We start from the raw sequence: 24230 nt of genomic DNA, 5'->3' as shown, positions 1-24230 counted from the left end.
CACGACGCTCTACCAGGGACCGGTCTTCTCTATGGTATTTCGGAAGGCTGGCGTAAAGGACAAAAACTGAAGAGGGCGGAGGAACAACCAAAGAGAAACAAGCACGACGTTGAGGAGAGAAGGGCCAGCACGTCGGGGGCCTCTCTGGCCCTACCCGGTCGCTGTTCTCGATATTCTTCCGGAAAAAAGAGACCCGAGAGTGAGAGAGATGCGTGGACCTAGGAGGAGGCATCGCGCGGTGACGCTCTGGCCTGACGCCGAGAGCCTCTCTGTGGCTCCCGGAGGACCTGGCGGGCCGAGTATTGGAGGTGAGGAGGCGGGGCTGGCGGGTCTAGTCTGGGCCTGGAGAAAACTCTCACCCTACGCTTCCGGCGTTTCCTTAGATTCGCGGCCGCCCTATCTATCTCGCGCTGAACTTGTAGCGCAGCCGAAGCTCGGGAAGTCCTACTAGATATCTAACCCGAGATCTTCTTGCTGCAGCTCAACCTGTGGCACCTTATATTTCCGCCTTCCGATCTCCCCCTGACCCTTCCTCAGCTTTCCCATCACGGAGGGTCTGCTTTTCTCAACCAGAGAGGTTCAGCTGGTCCAGCGGTTTCGGTGTGAGGGATGTACAAGGTACTGGTGTGTAGAGAAGGCGCACTAAGGCTCGCCTTGAAGGGTTGAGTGGAAAAGAAATAGGTGACAAGCTTCTGAGAGAGACAGGAGTGACCTAGAGAGGGGGAGATTAGAGAGGATAAAGAATGGAGCCCCCATGGATTGGGATGAGGATAGAGGGATGGAGACCCAGCGGATGGGAAGGGAAAGATGAGGGGGTGGAGACCCCAGATAAGTTCAGATGTAGAAAGATGGCAAAACGGGACTTGCCGGGGTGTGACCATATTCAAATTCTGGCTCTGCTACTTATTAATGGTATGCCCTTGGGCAAGTCACTGTGCTGCACTCCCCTTATTGAGAAAAATAGGAACGATAAGAAGTCTGGCATACAGGGTGTTTACCAGAATTACATAAGTAAATAAAAGTACTTAAATACATAAGTGCTCAATAGAAATTAGTCTTTCCTCCTGTTATTAGCACTTGTCAGATACAACCTGACCCACTGGTTGGGGCAGTGACAAAGCTGACGGTCTCTGACCCACTGAGCCTGGCAGGGCCTCTTGCATTCTGCTGGATGCTCCGACCCACTCTCTTCTCCTCCTCAGAGCCCGAGGCCAAGCCTGGACAGTGAGGCCTGACTCCTTGCCCAGACCACCCTCCTATGGCCTCAGACCCAGGGCCAGGGTGCTGTTGATGTAACAGAGCAGAGGGGCAGCAGATGAATGGACACCTTTAACCAGAGGAGCAGCAGAACCAGGTAAGTGTCCAGCTGAAAGCCAAGATCATTTACTGCGGACCCCCCCATCAGTGAGCTCTGCTTTCCCTCCGAGCAGGTGTAAGTAGCTTCCTCCCCATTTCCCAGACAGGGCAGCTGACGCTGAGCAATCAGAGGCTTCCCAGACTGTGGGCTGGAGGCACCCTTTTTTTCTTCCTCCTTCCACATCTTCCCTTTTTCTGTGTGTGTGTGATGTGACCTCCCGGTCTTAACCTCAAACTAGTCAGCATCTGCTTTTTTCTCCCCGGGTTCAGAGCTCAGTGCTGCATCTTCCTATCTCTCGATCTTCCGTCTCTGTCCCTCATCTCTGTCCCTCATTACGTCACTGCAGCACGCATCATCTGGGACTGTTGCTACTGTGGTGTGAGGTACATTTGTTTAGCAATAAATGAACTTACTCCTCCACTTGTCTCTTTATAGAAAGTTTTGTCCCGGGTCTCATTCAGCATATGTCTTTCTGCGTTTCTGTCTTATGCTAGGTCTCTTGACACCTCCTGGCCTTGCTCTGTGGATTTAACATGTCCTTGGCCCCTGTCTCTCTTGGTCTCAGCCCAGGAGCCTCTGGGTTTCCAGCATTCTTCCCCTTCCTCACCCCTGACCTAAAGGTCTCTCTCTTTGTGTCTGTCTTGCCATGTGACTGGGTCATTTCCTGGGCAGATGTTTATCCCCTGCTGCCTCCACTCTGGTTGGAGTCCAAAGTAAACAATTTGTGAAATAAGGAGCCTCTGTTCTCTGGTCTTCATTTCAGAAGAGTCTGTCTCCACCTGTCTTTGGCTGGGAGTTCTGTGCCCTCACTTTGCACATTCTCAATCCCACCGTCTTTTCTGTCTGTCTGTCTGTCTGCCTGCTTTTCTCTATGCCTGTCTTGAATGTAACTGTCTGAAGCAAACCTCTCTCCCTTCCTCCCAGCTCCCTCGACCCCGCCTCCCGGGCTCTGCCTTGCTTGCGTCTAGGTGTCTGGAACTCGCACGTCTTTGGACTCCGGTTGCCAGTGTTAGGGTCACGGTCTCTCTCCAGCTAACGGCTTCCTCTCCACGCCCCTTTTCTTTTGTAAACTCAACGCCTGGGACGGTCTACTTGCCTTCAACAAAGAAGGCGTCGGCGGCACTGCCGGAGAGGCCGCGAAGTCACCTCGGCTGCGCGCGCGCCCTCACCTACGATGGCGCCCGGCCCGGCGGAGCGCGACGCCCCGCCCAGCTCTCGCGCTCGCGGGCGGCCGGCTCCTGCGCCCCGCTCGCCAGCCCGCTGGTCCCGCCCCCGTGCGCTCTCATTGGAGCGCCTGGGGCCGGCCGCGCGGCCATTGGTCGAGCGCGTGCACACCCTCCCCCCACCCCTAGGTCTGATGGGGGGCGGTTGTGCAGACTTGAGGGGCTGGCTGCTGGAGGACCCGGCGTGTGAGGAGGGTGCGGGGTCGGGGCAGGGACCCGAGTCTGGGGAACCGGTAAACCGAGAGGAACCTACACGCTGACCGGGACCGGGGTGCTCGGGTGGGAGATGGAAGTGGAAAACCAGGACTGCCCCTGAGGGATCCAGGGTTGGAAGCCCAGGCCTGGGACCGGGTCCGCTAGCCGAGTAGGGATGAGGGCCGGGAACCGAGGGGCCCAGGAAGACGTAGGCCTACGGACGGGGAGCCTCAGGGTGGAGACCCAGGCCCAGGAGTGGAGGACCTGCAGGGCTCTGCTCGAGCTGATCTGAGGCTCCAATAGAGGGCCATTGCAGGTTTGGGGGTGGGGCAGACACCCTGGGCCTCAGGGGGCCGCCCTGGGCAGGGGGCAGAGGTGGTTTCTGAGGACGAGTCCACAGACTGGGGTGTGTCTGGGACTGCTGTAAGCTTGGGAAGGCGAGAAGCAGTGTAGGCAGGTGGCTGGGCGGGACAATGGAGAACAAAGGTGAGCAGGAAGGAGAAGATGGGAGGCAGAAGCTGGGCAGAGGACAGGGGAAGGGACCTCAGTCCTGGCTCCTACCCTCTCCCTGGAGAGCAGGTGGCCAGACACCCAGGTCAGTGCTGGAAGACAAGTTGTCCACCCCTGTCCCTTCTGTGGCTTGCATGTGGCTCTGCTCTGACCCCCTGGTCATATCCTGCCCACTGCCTCTCATGTTTGCCCACCCCCCTTCTAAATGCCTGCTGCCTTTCCCCTTGGGGTGAGAGACTCTTAATCTCCAAGCATCTGTCATCAGTCTTGGTTTCATCTCATTGTAACTCTTTGTCTCTCTCTGTGTTTCCCTGGTTTTCAGAGTTTGTCCCTCTTTTTCTTTATGTCTGAGATCACTCTCCACCTGGAGATGACTCAATGTGCTTGGTTGTGTGGGGGTGTGCCTTTCTCTGCCTTTACACGTTGATTTCTGCATGTATCTCCTCCGTCCAAGCCCCCCTCTGCGCCTTAGTTTTCTTATTATCATCCAATGCACTATAATTTTACTGTTTGATCTTGTTTTGTCTTCTGATTAAAATATAAACCCCGTGAAGGTGGGAATTTTTGTCTGTTTTGTTCCCTGCTGTATTTGCTGGGCCTAGCTCCATAACTGGCACTTTGAGGTTCTGAGTAATTATTTGGGGAATAAATAAAGGAATGTTTGTGTGCCTGGGTCCCCCAGCCTTTCAGGATGTTGGCCTTCCTGCCCAACTGATCTTTGCCCTGTGTTCTGTCTCTCCACGCTGTCTTGTACCTGTCTGTCTCTGATACTCCTCTCCCACCTGCCACTGCCCTTCATTGTCTCCTCCTACCCACAGGCCCTACCCCTCCCACAAGGGGGTCCTGGACTCTGACCCTTGCCCCCCCCTCCCTCCCCACAGAGGCCAAAGCAGGAGCTGACTTGGAGCTGGGGACACGGGCCTAAGAACTCCCTGGACAGGGCCGAGGCTATGGCCCCTCCACCACCACCACTGGCTGCCAGTACCCCACTCCTACATGGCGAGTTTGGCTCCTACCCAGCCCGTGGCCCGAGATATGCCCTCACCCTCACATCACAGGCCCTGCACATACAGCGGCTGCGCCCGAAGCCTGAAGCCCGGCCCCGGGGTGGCCTGGTCCCACTGGCTGAGGTCTCAGGCTGCTGCACCCTGAGGAGCCGCAGCCCCTCGGACACAGCGGCCTACTTCTGCATCTACACCTACCCTCGGGGCCGGCGTGGGGGCCGGCGAAGAGCCAGCCGCACCTTTCGGGCAGATGGTGCAGCCACTTATGAGGAGAACCGTGCTGAAGCCCAGCGCTGGGCTACTGCCCTCATGTGTCTACTTCGAGGATTACCACTGCCTGGGGACGGGGGTGAGGCGCTGGGCAGCCACTGTCCTAATCTCCCTCTGTGGTGTCTCTGGGTCTTTATGGGAAGAGTGAGAGACAGGGATGGGCTACCAAGGGAGCAACACTGGCAGAGGGACATGAGCGATGTCCCCTGTTCTCTGGCTAGATTCTGTCTCTGTCCTCTCCCCCTCCTGTGGGTCTTGACCACAGATGAATCAGAAGCTCCTGGGCTGGTGAGAGCAGCAGACTGAGACATGAACAGTCACCACCATGAGTGTACAGGTGCCAACACAAGTCCCCTGAGGCATCCGAGGCGCCTAGAGGTGGCATCTAATCCAGCCTGTGGAGGGTCAGAGATTTTCAGCAGAGTTCTGCCCCCCAGGGTTCTCCAGGGTTCCCCATCTAGTGAGTTTTCTGTGGGCCTCCAGGTCCTGCTGGCTGCCTGGGGCCCCTGGGGGTGGGGCCTGTGGAGTAATCTGATGCTGGGTAACAGGTGTTCTGGGATCTCAGCTCCTTTGTCCTCCCACATATGTGTCCAAAGGGCACTTGGTTTCACACCCAAGCCCTTTGTCTCAGCACCTGGGAGAGGGGGTGGGGCTGCATACTTGGGTCTGGCCAGGTGAGGATGAGAGGAGAAAGCTCCCAGGTGCCAGCCCCCACCATCCCAATGCGGGGGTTTGAAGGAACTGTTTCCTGACTGAGGGGGCTGGGTGTCTGGCCTCTGTAGACCCTACCCTCTCTCTGCAGAGATCACCCCTGAGCTTCTGCCACGGCCACCCCGGTTGCTCCTATTGGTTAATCCCTTCGGGGGGCGGGGTCTGGCCTGGCAGTGGTGTAAGAACCACGTGCTGCCCATGATCTCTGAAGCTGGGCTGTCCTTCAACCTCATACAGACAGGTAAGGGAGCCCCAGGGTGGGAGATGGGGGCTGGTGGCTAGGACTCCTGGGCTCTGGGGGAGGAGACAGCCCACCTAACCTCTTGGTTTTCCTCATTAGAACGTCAGAACCATGCCCGGGAGCTAGTCCAAGGGCTGAGCCTGAGTGAGTGGGATGGCATCGTCACCCTCTCGGGAGATGGGCTGCTCTTTGAGGTAAAGGGGGAGCACCCTAACTCTGAGCCTTGGGGGGCTACAGGAGACCAGGACCCAGGCAGCTGGTCTCTCCCCCTCTAGGTGTTGAACGGGCTCCTAGACCGCCCTGACTGGGAGGAGGCCGTGAAGATGCCTGTCGGGATCCTCCCCTGCGGCTCCGGAAATGCTCTGGCCGGGGCAGTGAACCAGCTTGGGGGGTAGGTTGGCCACGCCTGCTGGGGAGGCTGAGGCAATATGAGGGTGGGGGGAGCCTTTCTGGAGATTCTGGGAACCCGAGTCTCCCCCTCAGCCAAACCCCCTGTAAAGCAGGTCAGCCTGGCTGTGGTGCCCATGTCCCCTCCAGACAGTTCAGCCAGCTTGTTCCCAGCAGTATTCCTAGTAGCTACAACTGCCTGGCACAGGGGAGGCATTCTCTGGACACTTATCAGATGTCAGGAGGTGGCCATGAGGCTGCGGTGGGCTCAGGGCCCTGGCTTCTCTGCCCTTCCCTCTGCCCTGTGCTGCTGCCTTTCCTCTTTCCCATGGTGCTCTTCTCCCCTCTCTGGCTGTGAAGGTTTGAGCCGGCCCTGGGCCTAGACCTGCTGCTCAACTGCTCACTGCTGCTCTGCCGCGGTGGTGGCCACCCACTGGACCTGCTGTCTGTGACACTGGCCTCAGGTTCCCGCTGTTTCTCCTTCCTGTCTGTGGCCTGGGGCTTCGTGTCGGACGTGGACATCCAGAGCGAGCGCTTCAGGGCCCTGGGCAGTGCCCGCTTCACACTGGGCACAGTGCTGGGGCTCGCCACACTGCACACCTATCGAGGACGGCTCTCCTACCTCCCTGCCTCTGTGGAGCCAGCTTCGCCCACGCCTGCCCACAGCCTTCCCCGAGCCAAGTCAGAGCTGACGCTGACCCCAGAACCAGCGCCACCCATGGCCCACTCCCCCTTGCATCGCTCAGTGTCTGACCTGCCCCTGCCCCTGCCCCAGCCTGCCCTGGTCTCCCCTGGCTCACCTGAGCCTCTGCCTGTACTGTCTCTCAATGGTGGAGGCCCAGAGCTGGTGGGTGACTGGGGTGGGGCTGGGGATGCTCCACTGTCCCCAGACCCGCTGCTGCCCTCACCCCCCAGCTCTCCCAAGGTAGCTTCGCTCTCACCCATCACAGAAGGGCCCCCTGAAATGCCAGCCTCCTCTGGCCTCCCCCCTCCCACCCCTGGTGCCCCAGCGACCTCTACCTGGGGGCCACAGGACCACTTGCTGCCTCCCTTGGGCAGCCCACTGCCCCCAGACTGGGTGACGTTGGAGGGAGACTTTGTGCTTATATTGGCCATCTCTCCCAGCCACCTGAGCGCTGACCTGGTGGCAGCTCCACATGCACGCTTTGATGACGGCCTGGTGCACCTATGCTGGGTGCGGAGCGGCATATCACGGGCGGCGCTACTGCGCCTTTTCTTGGCCATGGAGCGTGGTAGCCACTTCAGCCTGGGCTGTCCGCAGCTAGGATACGCTGCGGCCCGTGCCTTCCGCCTCGAGCCACTCACGCCTCGCGGCCTGCTCACAGTGGACGGGGAACTTGTAGAGTACGGGCCGCTGCAGGCGCAGGTGCATCCGGGCCTCGGTACTCTGCTCACTGGGCCTCCTGGCTGCGCGGGGCAGGAGCCCTGAACCTAATCTAGCTCGGAGCCCGCCAGGGGTGGGGCCTTAGGTAGAAGGTGTGGCCTGACTGCCGAGTTGGGACGGGGCTCCCAACTGCGAGATTAATCCCGCCTCAGGATCGTGCCCGCCTCCGGGGAACCAGAACTGCTGCTGGAGGGTGGCCCGAGTCCCAGGGCCGTCCCGAGGATAGTGCCTGACCAATGAGGGTGGGACGTGGCGCCTGGGCTCGGACTGCTGCCGGCGGGGCTCAGTTACGACCCTCGCCTCCGGCTCGCTGAAGGCCAGGGCGACTGAGGGCAGAGACTACCTTAAGCGTCGCCCAATGACGGGACCTGGAATGTAGGAGCTGGGAAAGGCCTTAGTTCATCGGCCAGTCAGGGCCCGGTTCTCGCCCTATCCACTCCGGTGCCTCCACTTAACTGGCCAATCAGCCCGGGAGGGGCAGGTTCCCCAGGGCCGTCGTTCAGATTTGCACTAATGCTCCTCCTCTCCCCCGCCGGTGGGGGCGGGGAATTCATTTCCTCCGTTCTGTGTCTTGTGCGTCCCCGTCCCCAATTTAAAAAGCAATTGAAAAGGTCTATGCAATAAAGGCAGCCGCTTCATTCCTCTAGACCTTCGCCCTTCCTTCATCTGACGGCCCAGACTAGGCCCTTAATGCAGCTCTATTATGGACGGCAGCCCGGGTGGGCCTGCCCACCGACCGAGGCCAGTGTGACCTGCTGGTCTGGAGCCGGGGCCAGATGGCTGCCTTGTCCCCACAACAGCTGGCTCTGGGGTTCTCAAGATTTATTCAGGATCGTGTTAACGGAGGCGGTGGGAGGATGGGGTCCCCGACGTGCCCGGGGCACACACAGGACCCTCCCCGCCCCCGCGAGGGAGGGGGGAGGCTCGCTTTTTCTTAAAAATATAAATGTATTTATCTGCATCGTCACGGTCCCTGGGGCACCCAGCCGGCCAGCCCGTGGGCCACAGGGCGGGGAGGGAAGAGGGCGCGAGTCTGAGCAAGAAAGAGGGCTCTGCCAGATGGGGGTGGGGGCAGCCTCACAGGGCCCCATGCTGGGCCTGGTAGCGGGACAGCACCGCGCGGTAGTGGGACAGCTCCTGACGGACAGACACCACCTCCTGGCGCAGCAGGGCGTTCTCCTTCTCCAGGAAGGCCGCCCGCACCGAAATCTGGTTTTCCTTCAGCCGCCGGGCATCTCGAGACCGCTTGGCTGCCTCATTGTTCTTGTACCGTCGGCTCCAATACTTCTCGTCCTGGGAGTGGAGGGGTGGAAGGGCACTGAGACCCAGCAAGATAACAAGGGAGGAGCAGCTACTAAGACAACCCTGCCCCAGGGCTGCTTCTTGCTCAGCGGAGGAGCCTAACCCACACCCAGTCTCTGCTGGGGGCAGGGGTGTCTGCCCTCCTGGGCCCAGGTTGCTAAGAAGACCAGGCCCCTAACAGGCTAAGGTATGAAATAAACTCCTACCCTCAAGCAACCGGGTTCCAGGTCTCCACTGTGGAAAACACATCCCACCCCTCCCCATTTGTCAAAGGCCTGCAGTTAGGTCCTGGTTGCTATGGATTATTGTTCTCTAGCAACAGGGAACAGGAACAGGGCTTCAGGGGTATGAGGTCTTATCCCAGTGAAGAGCACTGGCCTATACATCATTTTTTTCCAGATCCTGGTTACTAAAGAAAGTCCCCCACCCCAACCCAGGGTGGATGGGGTTTAGTGTCTCATAAAATCCTTCCAGAGCTAGGCCGCTTTTGACCTGGTTGCCAAGGCAACTTCATCCCTCCTCAGCAAAGAGTGTTGAGATCTAAATGATCCAAATGATTGTGGGTAGTCTCTGACCTGCTGACCTTGAATTGCCAGGCAGCTGCCTCTTCCCCAACAGGATCTGGTTGATAGGCCCCTTAACAAAGGGGCCTATCCTGAGACTTCCCCAGAGGATTATACCCAGGGTCCTCCAGTCCTGGAATCTGGTTGCTAAGGAGAACCACTCTTTAGTAACAAGGCTTTCTAGCTCAAGGAGATGCTTCCCTCAGCTCCCATTTAATTAAAACCTAGTTCCTGCTTGCTAGGGCACATCTAGTCCCTAGCAACAGGGACCTGAAGCAAGAAAAACACACTGGTCTTGATTGGGCTTCTAGGCCCATCCCTAGTGATGGTTTCTCACCCAAGGTCCCGGCAAAGCCTTGTGAGAGATGCATACGCACCTCTTGATAGCAGAGAACCCATCAGTGGCAAAGCAGTGCTAGAAAGAGGCAGTCCAAATCCAAATCACCGCAAATCAGAAGGTGGCCCTGGTTACTAAGGGCACCTCAGGCCCCTCACCGATGAGAACATCAGTCCCAGGGAATAAGAACTGCAAAGGCTGGCAGCATCTATGTCCTAGACAGATGCAATTGCTGTGAAGGATGCCCCTAATTGGATCAAAGATTCAGCCCCAGCCTGGCTGGCTGCTCAGGAGAGACAGGTTGATGTGCTAAGGAAGGCTGTTCTTGGCAAATGGGCCTCCTGGAACTTGAACCATGCCCCATCGAGGGCTCTGGGTCCAAGCGACCAGAGAACCTCCAAGTCCACACAACCAGAACAAGTACAGCTGTCTTGTATGACTCTGTACCCCATAATGATGCTGTCTTCATAAGTCTCAAGCCCAAATGCCTTCCCCATTATGCTCTCTGCTCAAAGTGAACTCATCTTTGCAGCCTGGACAGCCCAAGAGCACATTCCAGTGAGAAGCTCAGGCCAGCTTGGACAGGACCATCCCTGGCTGTGGGCTTGTCCCAAGTCAAGCTGTATCCCACATCTGGTAGTGCTCACCTTCTGCTCTTCTGGCACCTGAATTTTCCTTGCCTTCTTCATGATTGGCTGGGGCTTAAGTTCCTCCTCTGAGAAACGGTGTCTCCGGGGGTCAAAGGTCTCATGGCCTGGAATGCTTGACAGGGCAAGATCAGCTGGGTCTGGTTCAAAGGTCATCAGCACCTCCACCGTGTCTGGGTCCACAGGACTGGGTGTGTCCCGAGAGGTCAGCCCTTGGGGGAAAAAGCATGTCACTTGAATGTGTATTTATTTTGGGGAGTGGATTCTCAGAAGTTATCCCCTGCTCAGGTATCTTGCCCATCACAGGGAAGGCGCTTCTGGATCTATCACAAAGTTTGCCTACCAGGCATCATGTCCATGTTAATATAAAATTTAGAGCTTCCCGGGTCACAAACATGCTCAGACATCATGGAATCAACTCTGATTTTACAAACAGGGAACGTGAGGCCCAGTCATACATGACCCTAAGTAACACCAGTCAGGTAAAGAAGGCTAAAAGCCTTTCTACAGTCCAGCCTGAATCCTACTTACTGAATCCCTGACCAAAGCTTAGACTCCAGGCTGTTCAGAAAAAAAGGACCTCAAGTTAGCTTCCGCAGGATTAGGTATGAGAACAGGAAGCGACTCTGAGGTTCCAGAAGGTTGGTTCGAGAAGGAGGAGCCTGCGCCTTTAAGCGCGAGCAAGCAGGGGCCAACTGAGGACACAGGTTCAGGGCCGAGTCACGTGCTGCCGCCTGCTTCCCTCTTGCTCCCCACCCCAACCCCCGCCACCAGCGCCCTCACGTTCCCGGGCCCCGCCCCCTCGCGCGTGACAGCGCGTGCGCGAAAGCTAGGAGCAGGGAGGGAAGTCTCACGTGGCGAGGGAATGTGCCGCTGGGAACTGGAGTACCCAGGTTGTGCTTGGAGGTCGGACCAGGGGCACAAGTACCTGGGAATCCCAGAACTGTACTCTCCGCCTGGGGACCTCACTGTGCTCGAAGGGGTTCACTTCTCCTTTTGTTTTTTCGGAAGGCGCCAGATCCCCCTGATCTGGGGAGCATCGGACCACCCGCCCGGTCCCCAGGCTCCCGAGCCCCTTGCCACTGGAGTGGCCATGAGTCTGAGACCAGGCTCCTCTCTCCCAGGAATATATGGAGCTCCACAGGGGGACCCAGAACCAGTATCCCCGACCTACACCCTCTCTGCAGGACCCTGAAGTCCCGGGCTGCAGCATCCCCAATGGGGGGACCCAGGAGAGTAGGGTCTCTATGTGCAGGGGAACAGAAATCTGTGCCCAGGTCTCGCCTTCTCGCATTTTAGCGGTCTAGGCTTTCCTATCCTAGACCAAGAAACTGGAGTCACTCTACATTTCCCCAATAAATAACTTCTGGGCTTCTGGTCCCGGTGCCACGGAATATCCGGGCCCTTTGTCACCAAGTCCCACAGAAAAATCCCCAAAAATTGTTGGAAAGTCTTCCTGGAACTTAGGGTCCTAAGTCCTTCCTTCCCTACGGACCCAGGACACTCAGTTCCTGTCCCATTAAGAGGCATAGAATCTGAGCCCTTCTCCACAAGAGGACACAGTGTTCGGGACCACAGCCCCAGCTCAGAGCGCCGCACGGCCCCGCCCCCTGGGGGCCCGAGCCCCGCCCCTTTAGCCGCACCTGCGCGGTGGCCGCCGGCGGCCCCCAAGGCAGCCCGGGCGGGGGCGTGCCCAGGCGAAGAGCGAGGGGAGGCCGAGCCGCAGGACCCCGGCCCCGGGGAAGGTGCGGGCGTGCGCGCGGGCGACGGCGCCGGCGACGGGCCACCCGGGGGCGGCGGGCTGGGCGGGAGCCCGTGCTCCAGCAGGAAGGCGTCCAGGTCCACGTACTCCACGTCCCCGAAAGGCAGCGTGCGCTCCCACAGCAGCGGCGCCAACAGACCCGGGCCAGGCACCGCCGCCGCCGGCCGCCCCCGCGGGGACCCGCCGCCCCCTGTCGACCCAGCTGGGGCATCTACCGGGCCCGCAGTCTCCAGGCCGGGCCCTGGGACGGTAGTTGCGGGCGGAGCCGCCTTGCGCTCCTTTTCCTTCAGGAGACCTGCGGGTCAGGGAAACACGGAGCGGGATAGAGGTGGGTGGAGAAAGAGGTGGGAAGGGACCCCCAAGTCAGAAAGAGGGAGTTTATGGGAGACCCACACGGCAGAGATCCAAAGAGAGACAAGAGTTGAAGGAAAGATACAGGAGAAAGAGGGCAAAAACCCAGAGAGAGGAGAGGACAGAGATACAAAGGAGGAGAGAGACCGAAAGGGAAAGAACGGGGGTGGGTAGGGACCCAGAAAGATACACAGAGGCCCGAGAAAGGATAGAGAAACAGAAAGACAGCGATTCAGCAAAGAGGGACGTAAGTTCAGAAAGAGGGGGGCCAGGTCCAGGGTAGGTGGAGGGTTGGGCAGGTGAGAGAAAAAAATGACAGCTTTGTAATTCCTCTGAAATTCCCCCATCCCCTGCGCAGTGTACCCCTTTCTCCCTTCCCCCACAATCCATAAGGGGCAGGAAGGGGGCTCTATTCCTCAGGCACATTCCTCATCCCTACATTCCATGTGACCCCGTGAGGCCCCGCCCAAGCCCGTGTCACCACCGTGTGAGCATCCAACACACACCCCCTTCTCTCTGGACCCCATGGGTCCAGACACCCAGGCCAAATTGGAGAGTCTGGGGACCTAGATTCCTGGGTCCTCCGATGGACAGATTGAAAGCTTGCACTTTTGAGTCCTGGACGATGAGGATCTAGAGGCTTGAACATCTGAGTAATTGATTAGAGAGTGGGAAATATGGACACCCAGCACATAGAAGGTGTCTACTATAAGCCATCCCCCCTCCCCCAGCACTTAGTCCCTAAGGGACGGGGGGCTAGAACTCACAGCTGGCCGGCTCTTTGGGCTTGCTGGTCCCCTGCAGAAGGCTCCGAAGCCCAAGCAGCGCGCCCCCGCCAGGGGGCACCCCCGCCGGGCCCCCCAGCAGCAGGGGGGCCGGGGTCCTGTCGCTCAGAGGCCGCGCCATCTCCGGGCACCTGCCCCCAGGTTCATGGGCTCATGGAGAGGCGAAGGACTGGCCTGCCTCCGGCACACTCCTGTGGTTCGGGCGAGTGTCTGCCCAAGGTTGGGCGAGCGTAGCTTGCAAGCCTCCAGTATCCAGAACGCTGCAAATCCTAGGAGCGAAGGGGAATTACGGTCCTTGGTGCAGAAACGTGCAACTCAAGAGGGTCCCGGGAGATCATACAGTCTGGATGAGCCGGTGACCAAATCAGGCGACCAGCTCTTGCAATTGAGGATACCAGGGACACAGGCGCTCCTTCTTACAAGGTGGGCGAGCCTAGCTTTTGCAAAATTTGCAGCTCTCGCAACGGAAAGCGCTTTGCAATCTGCACCAGAGGTGTGCGCCGAGGGGCGGAGGAGGGGGCAGGAGGAGGCGGCCGCCTTGAGGCGTGGCCAAGGCAAACTTCTTTCGTGGAAAAAAAAATCCAAACCAAAACACCCGACGCCACGGCGCGCGCCCCTCCTCCGGGCCCCCGCCCGCACTAGCCCTGCCCCGTCCTGCCCCTCCCGCCTCTTTGGCCATGCACCCCAGCCGCGTGCCTCCCTCCGGCTGTAAGCACCGGCCAATCGTGTCTCGATCCCTTGAGGCGCCCAGCCAATGGAGCCCGCGGATCCTCCAAAGCCCAGGAGGGCGCGTGAGGGGCTGAGCGCGTGAAGTTGCCTTGCCTTTCGGAAGAAGGCGGGACACTGACCTACATTTGCCCAATGAGAGGTGGCGCTAGGGGCGGGACCGTGACCCAGTTCGGGCCAATGAGGCAGGCGGAAGGGGGAAGCACATGGCTCTGCGCGTGCTGCCTGATGGGGGTGGGGGAGGAGAGGTGCCTCTTAAAGGAGCCGTTTGTCCAAATAATTTTTTTGAGAAGCAGAAAACCAAAACAACAAATAACAGAGGCTTAGGCAGAGGCAGATTGGTTTTGGGATGAAGACCGTAGTTCTTTAATATCCATTATTTCCCTCACCGCGGCTTACAATCAGACCACTGAGAAACAGGAAGTATTCTGTCCCTTTAATAGATTTGTTTTGGGGTAACTTGCCTCCCCTCTTAGGGAGGTTTGGGACGGTCGGACGCAATCTTCGATGGGGAATCTCAGCGACCATGGGGGGCACCATCCACTGCAAGAGAGGACACTGGTTGGGGGTGATGGTTTAGGATGGGCGGTGCAGGGGGCATACAGGGGGCGTTTGCTGGGCTGAGCAGGACTCTACCACAGGAAGGTTGAGAAGGGGGAACCGGAATGTACCAGGTTGAGAAGCTGGGGAAAATGCTCAGATCTGGGATCAAACCATAGAGAGGCATCAGGAAGGTGAAATCCAGATCGGCATTAGGCTGAACTACGTGAAGGAGGTCTAGGGCTCTGTATTGTACCACGTTGGGAATCCAAAGAAGCGACCACTAGATCACTGGGTTAAACCATGGGGATACAGCGGGCAGGGAAAAGGATCGTACCACGTTGATTCTCAGTAAGGGGGGAGGCTGTCAGGCTTGAACAGCTTAGGGTAGTACCACACAGAAACAGGAAGGGGATCTGGACCGCACCATTTTGGAAAATCCCAGTAATAGTACCTATGGTACTTGTACCACAAGGAAGCCAGAGGGGCCGGGTTAAATGCCAAGTTGCAAAGCGATGAAGAGGAAAGACAAATCATGGACCAGCAATAGTCTATGGCAGGGAGGTGGACTGTACCACATGGACATATGGGGGGAAGGAGGGAGAGGAGATCTCAGGTTAGACCACACAGAAGCAGCAAATGGGGGTGGGGCTGTATCATATTGAGGAACTACTGGGAGACACAGAGCGGTTTGGACCAAGACGTGAAGTGGGCATAAACTGAATCATACCATGCAGGCGGTAGTTGGGGCCTCTGCAGCGCCTCTCAGGGTGCCGGGGGTCCCTGTTGCCCCTCAAGGCCCTGTGGGCCAAAGGCTGCAGGGGCCGGCCATTACCGCTGAGGCTCTGGAAGATCTGGGATGGAGGATTCTGGCTCAGGAGTCTCAGGGAGTGCATCTGCCAAGGAGGGAGGGTGGGAAAGCTGCAGTGAATGGAGCTGGTGGGCGGGGCCTGTGCTCAGCCAGATCCACCCACAAGGATGAGCTAACCCTCATACTTCCTTGAGTTACCAGCCAAGGAGGAGAGGGAGGGAAAGGGGGGTTGGGGGATACCTAGACAGTAAATGGAGTACCCAGACCTGGGGAGCAGGGGAGGGTGCAGACAGAGGGTCACCTGTAGGGAGGTAATATTGAGGGCCCGGTCAATGAGGATCCAGGTGACAGTCTCAGAGCAGGGTGGGGTGCTGAGAGATCCCTGGTAGGTGATGAAGCCAAAGGATTCCGGGAACAGGAGCTCCAGGCTCAGGTCTTGAAGAAAGTAGGCATCATCTGTGGGAATATCAGGCCAGAATAAAGAGGGGTGCCCCTCTTGAACAGCACCCCCCAGGCTCACATGTGTTGTCCCCCAACACACCAGGGACGTACTCTTGTAGGAGATGCGGGTGATGGTGTCCCGGTTGAGGAGGCGACTGAGGAATGGATTTGAGCTACCCGCCACCTGTGTTGGGATAGAACGTGAGGAGGCAGGAACCCAGAAGCCCAAGCCACCAACTCCCCCCAAATCCTCCACTCCCAGGACACAGGAGTCTGGGCCTCCAGCTCCCTCTTCCTGGGTTTCCAGGTGCCCATCTTGCCTCCACTTACATTGACAAAGAGACTGAGAATGGCCAGGCCATTGGGCCCCCTGGAGGCTGCACTGAGATTCCCATAGAGTTCCTGATTGAAGTGAATTAGCTGCACCTGGGGGGGACACAGAGAGTGGGGGTCCCCCAGTAGAAGGGGAGGAGAGGATGACTCCAGGTCTCTGGCTTTGGGGTTGGGCTTAGGGTGTGGGACAGTGTTTGTGGAGGAGGATGGGAGAGGAGAGAGGAATCCAGTTGACGTGGGGTGGAGGGTCACAGGTAAGAGTTCAGGTCAGTGGCCACCACCTCAGCAGAGAAGCCCTGATGGTTGATCTGGTGTTCAGAACCTGCTCCGTCTCGAGCTCCAAACAGGAGTCTCAGTTCGCTGAGTCGGTGGCTATAAAGGAGGGGACCCCCAGACACATTGACTACAGGCCGGGGTGCAGGCAGGAAGGAGACATGGCGGCCAGTATTGTACAGGGTTCCCCGGAGCTGTGGGAGAGGAACAAGCTGTCAGAGGGACATTTCCCACACCTACATTTACTGGGTCCCACAACCTTTTTTTTTTTTTTTTTGAACCTAGGATTGAACTCAGGGGCACTTAACCACTGAGCCATATCCCAGCCCCCCCTTTTTATCTTTTATTTAGAGACAGGGTCTCACTGAGTTGCTTAGGACCTCGTTAAGTTGCTGAGGCTAGTTTTGAACTCATGATCCTCCTGTCTCAGTCTCCTGAGCTGCTGGGATTACAGGCATGCACCACCGTGTCCAGCTCCGACAACCATTTAATCATTGAATGTAGTGTGAGCACCAACCCATTTCCAGGCTCCATGCTGGCCCAGGATAAGTGCTCAATATTGGTGAATTCATTTAATTAACAAGTATTTATTGAGCTGTGAAGAATAGAGCAATGAGCAACTAGACATGAGAGACAACAAATAGTGACTCACATAAGTAAGTAATTAATTGCTACTACTTAATTGCATCCTGTGATCATGCTGGAGGAACTAGGAGCTCAAGAAAGTGTAATGGGAACCCAGCTTAGATTGAGGGAGGAGTCAGGAAAGGCTTCTCTGGGGAGATGACATATGAATGAAAACCTGAAGGATAAGCAGGGGTTCCTTGTGAAAGAGCAGAAAGAAGGGCAGTCCAGGAAGAGGGAAGAGAGAGTGTGAAGGCCCTGTGGTGCCCTGTTTTAATGGAACCCAGTGAACAGAGGAGAGTGGTAATGGGAGCAGATCACCAGTACATGGGCATTGCAGGCAATGATGGGGAACTTTCCTTTTTTATTTATTTGTTTTGTTTGTTTTGTTTTTTTGGTGCTAGGGATCATGCTGGGGATCGAACCCAGGGCCTTGTGCATGCAAGGCAAGCACTCTACCAACTGAGCTATATTCTCAGCTCCCTCTTTTTTTATTTAAATAAACTGAGTATATTTGGCAGAATGCCAGACATAGTAAGTGCTGTGTAAGTGTTTGCTGTTACAACTTATCTTATCCTAATAGGAGCTTGATGGGATCTGCTGGTGTTTTGAACATCCTTAGTGGTGGAGCGGAGAACGGATTGCAGGAATCAGAGAGGTAGGCAGGTGAAGAGGAGGTGGCACCATCGGGTGGGAGATGATGTGGCCTGGTTGGGAGTGGAGGGGCCAGAAGTGAAGAGATCTGAATATGTACCAGTGAGGCTGGGAAAACTAGATTGGAAATGAAAATGAGGGAGGGGGTGGCATGGGGAAGGTGACTCTGAGTCTTTTGACTGCCACAACTAAGTGAAACATGGTTGTGGCACTTAAAAGAAATGCTAGTGCAAACTGGAGTCCGTGCTGGAACCACACTGCCTGATTTGAATACCAGTGCTGGTACTCTGATTATGTGACCCCAGGCAAGTAACCAAACCTCTCTGTGCCTCAGTCTCTACATCCATAAAATGATAATAATAGCACTTATTGCATGGGATTAGAGGGCTTGTCAAGCTTTTAAAACTGCCTGATACAAGCCGGGCACGGTGGTGCACACCTGTAATCCCAGTGGCTTGGGAGGCTGAGACAGGAGGATTGCGAGTTCAAAGCCAGCACCAGCGTCGAGGCTCTAGCAGTGAGACCCTGTCTCTAAATAAAATACAAAAAAGGGATGGGGATGTGGCTCAGTGTTCGAGTGCCCCTGAATTCAAGCCCCAGTACCAAAAAAAAAAAAACCAAAAAACAAAAACAACAACAACAACAAAAAAAACCCAAACAAACAAACAAACAAAAAACTGCCTTATACAGGAAACTTTCTGTTTTTCATTGCTTTTGCCAAGATGAGAAGACTAGGAGCCATGTTTGGGAAGGGAAGAACAGGTGACCTGTTTAGAGTGCAAAGAGCCTCTCTCCAGGCAGCGAGTACTCCTTCTTCCCCAATGCCGACAGCCCACCTCAGCAGCCCCTTCCCTGACCTCCACTCACATCCCCCCCCAGGGAATCCCATAATTCCTCCCTTCAGGCCCCTTACCTTCTCTCCCCCAGTGCTGAGCCTCAGCGGGGGCAGAAAGGGATCATAAAGGACCCTCTTCAACTCCACATCCACGGGGCTCTGCCGCTTCCCCACGGCACACAAACTCCAGGCTGCGTTCACCAGGCCCCAGAAGGGAGGCCCTGGGGACAAAAGTGGGAACAGGAGGAAATGGAGTTGGAAATAGGAGCTGGGAGTCATGCTGGGATCTGTTGAGTGGGCCCAGCTCTGGATCCTTGGGTCTGAGGGAGGAGGCTGGAGCCTGGACCCCAGGGTTTGAGGGAGAAGTGTACTGAAATCCAGAATCCTGTGTTCTAGAAGAATATTGGGATAGTTTCCTAACCCCCCACCCCACTCCCAACACCTCCAAGCCTCTCCTTGATCCAACCCATCTTAATGTAGTCATTGTGGAAGGAACTACAATTCCCAGCCGGCCTCAAGGCTGCAACCTACTCGTCCACTGCCCGCCTGCCTGCCTCAGAGCCCCATGGGAGTTGTAGTTCTCTCAGTCTCCCTTGTCCCACAGCTGGACAGTGAATGTAGTGGGGAGAGGAGTTGCGCCGGAGGACCAGACGAGTCGGGGAAGCGGCCACCCAGCCTCTCTTTCTCAGCAGGAGCCAGGCACTGTCTCTCCCAGCGAACACACACGTCCTCTCCACCCCCACACTTTCTTGGCTTCCACTCACTCCCACTCACTACTTGAAATGCGCATGTATAATGTCCCTTGGTGAGCCGCTGGGGTTCAGAGGCTGGGCCTCGCTCCTTAGGGAGGGAGGAGGGGGCAGGGATTCCAGGCTCTGGGGGGAGGAGAGGGCTGGGGACTCAGACTCCTGAGTCTGAAGAAAGAGGGGCCTGGGGGAAGGGGGCGGACTCTTGGGTCCCCCGCCCTGGCTGCACCTGGCACGAAGTTTCCCTGGAGATTATCCTTGTAGCTCCACCAGTCCTCAGGGTCAGGTGCTGGTCCGAGGTGCGCTGGGAAGAGAGGAGCCTGAATCCCTCTCCTGGGCACCCCACCCCACCCCTCCCCGAGGGGCTCCTGCCCGGACCCCCAGGTCTTACCTGCCGCCCCCATTGCAGCCCAGAGTACCAGCGCTCGCGGGGCGCTCAGACGAGCTGCACCCCCCATCCCCGGGAGGCCTCGGAGCGACCCCTTCCCGCTGCCCTGCCCCCCCTCAGCGACACCCTCCCCTGTCGGAGATTTGTTCCTCCAGGACTTCAGCCTTCCTCCCCACTGGGAGCCTCGCTCCCCAAATGCCAGGGACTTGCACCCCTGGCCCGCTCCTCGGCTTTCTCAGCGCTCCTCCCGGCCCCCAGCCCTCCACTCTCCCTCTACCTCCTGATCCTCCTGTCTGCCTCTGCCGGCCCCGGGGTTCCCTCTTGGTTTCGAATCCACACCCCCTCTCCGTTTCTTTCATCAAGCTCCCCCAAGCCTCCTAACTCCTCGTCTGCATCCTGCTCCTCGCCTCCTCCCTCTCCCTCTCCGCTGCTGCCTCTCGCTTCTCTTCTCGCCTTCCTCACCTCCTCCCGCTCCCCTCTCGGTCGGTCTCCAGCTTCGCGCTCCCTCCCCGCCTCCTCCTCTCCTGCCTCTTCTCTCTGTTCCTCCGTTTCTCTTCACTCGGCCCTTCCTCCCTCCTCCTCCTCCCTCCCTTCTCTCTCCGGGTGTTATTTATTTATTTATCTTGTTGGGGAGGGGCGATATCACAGCCCCGGGCTGGGGGGTGCGCCAGGGGCAAGATGCGGGTCGCTGAGGCTGGTGCCAGCTCCCAGCCGCGCGGGCCCCGGGGGCGGGGTGGCCCGGACACCTGGGGCCGGGAGCTGGCCGTTGGGTCCTCTGCAGAAAGGGAGGGAGGCGCTTAAGGTGGAGCCTGGAGTCTCCGCGCTCAGCGCGCGGGCGGCGGAGGAGCGGGGTCCCGCAGATCGCGGGGACCCAGGCCGGACGCCCGGGCGCCCACGTCCCCCGCTCGGCCTCGGTCCTACGCCTGGGGCTGCCTTAACCGCCGGGGATCCCCTGGGATACTCGGTGCGGTGAGGGCCGCTGGCCGGGAGAGGGAGGCAGAGACCTGGCGAGGGACAGAGGCGGGGGGGGGGGGGGGGGTGGAGCCGGGAGGGCAGAGGCGAGAGCTTGAGGTGAAGAGCGGCCAGTGTGGAGGCTGGGGCAGGGAGGGACGTGGCGGAGGGAGAAGCCGGTTCCAGAAGCGAGAGCAAGATGCCAGGCCGGAGGGAGGGAGGGAGGGAGAAGGAGAGAAAGACAGGCGAGCGCACACAGAGGACATGACAGAGGTAGATACTGGTAGAGATACAGAGACCGGCAGGAGAATCAAAGGTAGAAGCAGAAAGACCCAGAGACAGAGAGAGACATACATCGGGTTAGAGAAGGGAGGGAGAGAGACAGGTGCAGAGGCAGAGAAAGATGAAACAGACTCAGATACTTCAGGATAGAAGCAGAGAGGGACACCAAACATTAAAAAGAGACACAGCAATCCAGGCGGGGAGAGGAACACACACACACACACACACACACACACACACACACACGGTAGGAAACCTGGAGTCAGACACACACACACTTAGCTATAAATAGAGCTGATCATGCAGAAAAAGAGAGACACAGAGCGACACCAAGACAGAGATAGAGACCCAGATAGAGGGAGAGAGGCCCTGAGACAGACCAACCAATTTAAAGAGAGACACTGGGAAGGAACCAGAGACAGAGGCACTCAGACATAGCAAATTGGAAACTAAAGATGGAAAGAGTCACAGAGATGTCATACATGGAGATTGACACAAAGAAAGCATCCAAGAAAGAAAATATGTATTAGTTATCCATTGCTGCATAACAAATGATCCAAACATGTAGTGACTTAAAATGACAGACATTTATTTTCTCAAATTGAAGGGCTAGACATCGGGGAATGGCTGACAAGGGGCTCTTGTTCTCTCAGGAGGGTTCAGGTAAGCTGTTGGCCATGACTGCAGTCATCTGAGGCCTTTATGACCTGGTCTCCTGAAGTCACATTCCTTTTATTCAATTCACGGGAAATGAGTCACTTAGTCTAGCCATGGTGGAGGGGAAGGAAATGAGGCTCCCCCTCGCCCACTGTGAAGGGAGGAGTATTTGAGAGTGTGCATGGCCCTGTAATCCCAGCTGCTTGGGAAGCTGATGCAGAAGGATTGCAAGTTCAAAGCCAGCCTCAGCAATTGAGCGAGACCCTAAGCAACTTAGCAAGACCCTGTCTCCAAATAAGAAGGGGCTGGGGATGTGGCTCAGTGCTTAAATGCCTCTGGGTTCAATCCCTGGTACAAAAAGAGAATGTGTTGGACTTATTTTAGAATCAACTTCAGGTGGAGAGAGCAGCAGACAGACTGAAAGACACTCCTTAGGACTTGGAGTGAGGCACTCAGGAAAACAGAGAGACAGAGGGAGCCAGAGACAGGGAAAGAGGAGAAGCCATGAATACTCAGCAGTAACTGTGATAAAACCTTCCATAGGTGTTGGGGTGCAGTGGAGCGTCGGAGGGAGAGACCACACAAGAGACTTACTTCATGCAATTGCAGGGGGGAAATTTATTGGGGGATCCGTTCCAGCGCACTGGGGCTCTGTGCACACTCAAGAAGGGAGAGCAGCCCAGAGCCCAGAGCAGAGGTCAGGCGGAGCTTAAGTACACTTTTTGGAGAGAGCGGTGGGCTTTGCATACATCAGAACAAATCATCATGAGGCGCGGGGAAATTGAACAACAATTCTGAGACATGATTAGCACATTCATTGGCGGGAACAATTTGGGCAGGGGTGATTGGTCACTTCTAAGTGGGGTACACATTTAAACTGATTGGTTCTGGGGCCTACATGCTTACGTGCCATGCTACCTAGAGCCCTTAGCTATTAAACAACCAGGGAATCAATGGAGATATTTACTAGGCAGTTCCCGCATTCTCCTAACAACTTTACAGAGATTACAGGTTCCGGGGATAGTAGAGGAATTGTAACAATACACTTTTACAATTGTAACAATTGTCTTTTACTTTTTAGCCCAGGCCTTGTAATCTAGAAGCTTTACAATGCCCTAGTCTCTTACACTTTAACTCAAGCTTTTGCAGCTTAGAAATTTTACCTTTACATAGGGAAGCACCCAGTCCACCCCAGCCCAGGTCTCACGTACTTCCCGTGCACTTACCCATGTAATCCTCACAGCCATCCAAGAGGGAAAGCCTGTTACTGTCCCATTTTACAGATGAGCAAACCAAGTCTCAGGATATACAGGGCTACATAGTCAAGAATGTTGGGCCAGGGGCTGGGAATATAGCTCAGTTAGTAGAGTGCCTGCCTTGCATGCACAAGGCCCTGGGTTCAATCCCCAGCACCACAAAAGAAAAGAAAAGAATATTGGACCAGAGGTGCTGAGCCACTCAGTCAGACCCTGTCTCTAAATAAAAAACACAATAGGGCTGGGGATGTGGTTCAGTGGTTCAGTGCCCCTGAGTTCAATCCTCGGTACTCCCCGCCCGACGGACATGGGGAAACCGATGGGAAAAGATGGGCAGGAAGGCCCATCTGTGCTGGGCTCTGTGACACCTGCCTATAGTCATGACTTAGAAGGCTGAGGCAGGAGGATGGCAAATTTGAGGCCAGCTTGGGCAACTTAGAGAGATCCTGTCTCAAAATAAGATTTTAAAAAAAGGGGCTGGGAATGTAGCTCAGTGGGACAGCACTTCTGGGTTCAATCCCCAGTACTTCAAAAATTAAAAAAAAAAAAAATTAGAAAGACCCAGCTGTGATGGAAAAGTATCCAGTAAAAAGTATCCCGCAGATGGAGTTTCCTAGTCCTGGGGCAGCCTCACACTCCTAGGCTTCCTTCAGCCCTGAAAGCTGCTCCGTGGTGTGGTAGTGAGTGTTGGCCCCGCTGGAGAGAGAGAAAACTGAGGTTCCCAGAGGAAAATGACGCACCCGGGACGTTGTGGGTCGAAGTGGTGGCCTGCTTCCCTGCCGAAACAAGACACGCCCACCCTGGACCTGCGAATGGGACATTTTTTGGCAAAAGGGTCTTGAGATGAGATCACCCTGCATTACCTGTGTGGATCCTAAGTCCAATGACAACTGCTCTTAAAGGGAAAGACAGGGAGACTGCAGACAGAGAAGGCTAGTGAGGACAGGCGGGGGTTGGAGCAAAGTGTCACCAGGGAACGCTGGGAGCCACCAGAGCTGAAAGAGCCAAGGAGTGATCCTCCCCTAGAGCCTTTGGAAGGAATACAGCTCTGCCAACACTTGACTTTGGACTTCTAACCTCCAGAACTGTGAGACAATACATTTCCATTGTTTTAAGCTGCACAGTGAGTGATTTTTTTTTTTTTTTTTAAGCAGGGATTGAACCACTGAGCCGCATCTCCAGCCCTTTTTATTTTGAGACTTAGGGCTTCAGTAAGTTGCTGAGGCTGGCTTTGAGCCTGTGATCCTCCTGCCTCAGCCTCCCAAGCCACTGGGATTACAGGTGTGCACCACCACGCCTAGTGATTTAGTGGTTTTTTTACAGCAGCCAAACCCTGGTTGCTGCCCCCAGCCCGTGTGGGCAGCTGAACTTCAGGTCACTCGTGTGAATTTCCAGGGACACCAAATAAAACACAGACACACACTTTACCTTTAAATAAGCTTCAGGACATCTTCTCCGCTCTCAGCCTCAGGCTCCCCAAATGGGAGAGCAGGAGAAAGTCACGAGAGGCTGGAGAGAGAGAGAGAGAGAGAGAGAATTTGGAAGTGGGCTATTATTGGGGGGGAACCTTATTCTTAGAAAGTTCCATCCAAAAAAGGCTAGAGGGGCAGGGTTACAAAGGACAGGTGAGTGTAAATCGACCCAAGGGACCATGGGGCGACAT

The 24230-nt window shown here is 56.4% G+C and overlaps 3 protein-coding genes across 7 annotated transcripts; 1 reads left to right on the top strand and 2 right to left on the bottom strand.

The window, feature by feature from the left end:
• Nucleotides 1-100: 100 nt before the first annotated feature.
• Nucleotides 101-7949, top strand: Sphk2 (sphingosine kinase 2). 3 transcript variants are annotated; one of them, XM_026406231.2, is made up of 7 exons: nucleotides 101-308; nucleotides 1203-1354; nucleotides 4167-4638; nucleotides 5362-5511; nucleotides 5611-5705; nucleotides 5787-5902; nucleotides 6259-7949. In XM_026406231.2, the coding sequence occupies exons 3-7, from the start codon at nucleotides 4236-4238 to the stop codon at nucleotides 7346-7348; spliced, it is 1854 nt and encodes a 617-aa protein (XP_026262016.1). In that variant the 5' UTR covers nucleotides 101-308; nucleotides 1203-1354; nucleotides 4167-4235; the 3' UTR covers nucleotides 7349-7949. The 3 variants fall into 3 exon arrangements, with proteins under 3 accessions (XP_026262016.1, XP_077649522.1, XP_026262017.1); XM_077793396.1 differs by lacking the exon at nucleotides 101-308 and adding an exon at nucleotides 324-618; XM_026406232.2 differs by lacking the exons at nucleotides 101-308; nucleotides 1203-1354 and adding an exon at nucleotides 2726-3370.
• Nucleotides 7950-8118: 169 nt separating this feature from the next.
• Nucleotides 8119-13654, bottom strand: Dbp (D-box binding PAR bZIP transcription factor). 3 transcript variants are annotated; one of them, XM_026406233.2, is made up of 4 exons: nucleotides 13033-13654; nucleotides 11796-12209; nucleotides 10153-10364; nucleotides 8119-8596 (listed from the first exon to the last, which is right to left on the bottom strand). In XM_026406233.2, exons 1-4 carry the CDS (start codon nucleotides 13169-13171, stop codon nucleotides 8381-8383), a joined length of 981 nt encoding a protein of 326 aa, XP_026262018.1. In that variant the 5' UTR covers nucleotides 13172-13654; the 3' UTR covers nucleotides 8119-8380. The 3 variants fall into 3 exon arrangements, with proteins under 3 accessions (XP_026262018.1, XP_077649523.1, XP_077649524.1); XM_077793397.1 differs by lacking the exon at nucleotides 11796-12209 and having other exon boundaries at nucleotides 13033-13652; XM_077793398.1 differs by lacking the exons at nucleotides 11796-12209; nucleotides 13033-13654 and adding an exon at nucleotides 10684-10883.
• Nucleotides 13655-14140: 486 nt separating this feature from the next.
• On the bottom strand, nucleotides 14141-19507 carry Ca11 (carbonic anhydrase 11). The gene is made up of 9 exons (XM_026406340.2): nucleotides 19425-19507; nucleotides 19263-19337; nucleotides 18366-18508; nucleotides 16183-16368; nucleotides 15899-15994; nucleotides 15680-15752; nucleotides 15429-15583; nucleotides 15047-15212; nucleotides 14141-14319 (listed from the first exon to the last, which is right to left on the bottom strand). The coding sequence occupies exons 1-9, from the start codon at nucleotides 19489-19491 to the stop codon at nucleotides 14294-14296; spliced, it is 987 nt and encodes a 328-aa protein (XP_026262125.1). The 5' UTR covers nucleotides 19492-19507; the 3' UTR covers nucleotides 14141-14293.
• Between the last annotated feature and the right edge of the window lie 4723 nt (nucleotides 19508-24230).

The sequence above is a fragment of the Urocitellus parryii genome, chromosome 15 (assembly GCF_045843805.1).
Source record: "Urocitellus parryii isolate mUroPar1 chromosome 15, mUroPar1.hap1, whole genome shotgun sequence".
NCBI lineage: Eukaryota > Metazoa > Chordata > Mammalia > Rodentia > Sciuridae > Urocitellus > Urocitellus parryii.
This window is presented reverse-complemented; position numbering and strand designations above follow the sequence as displayed.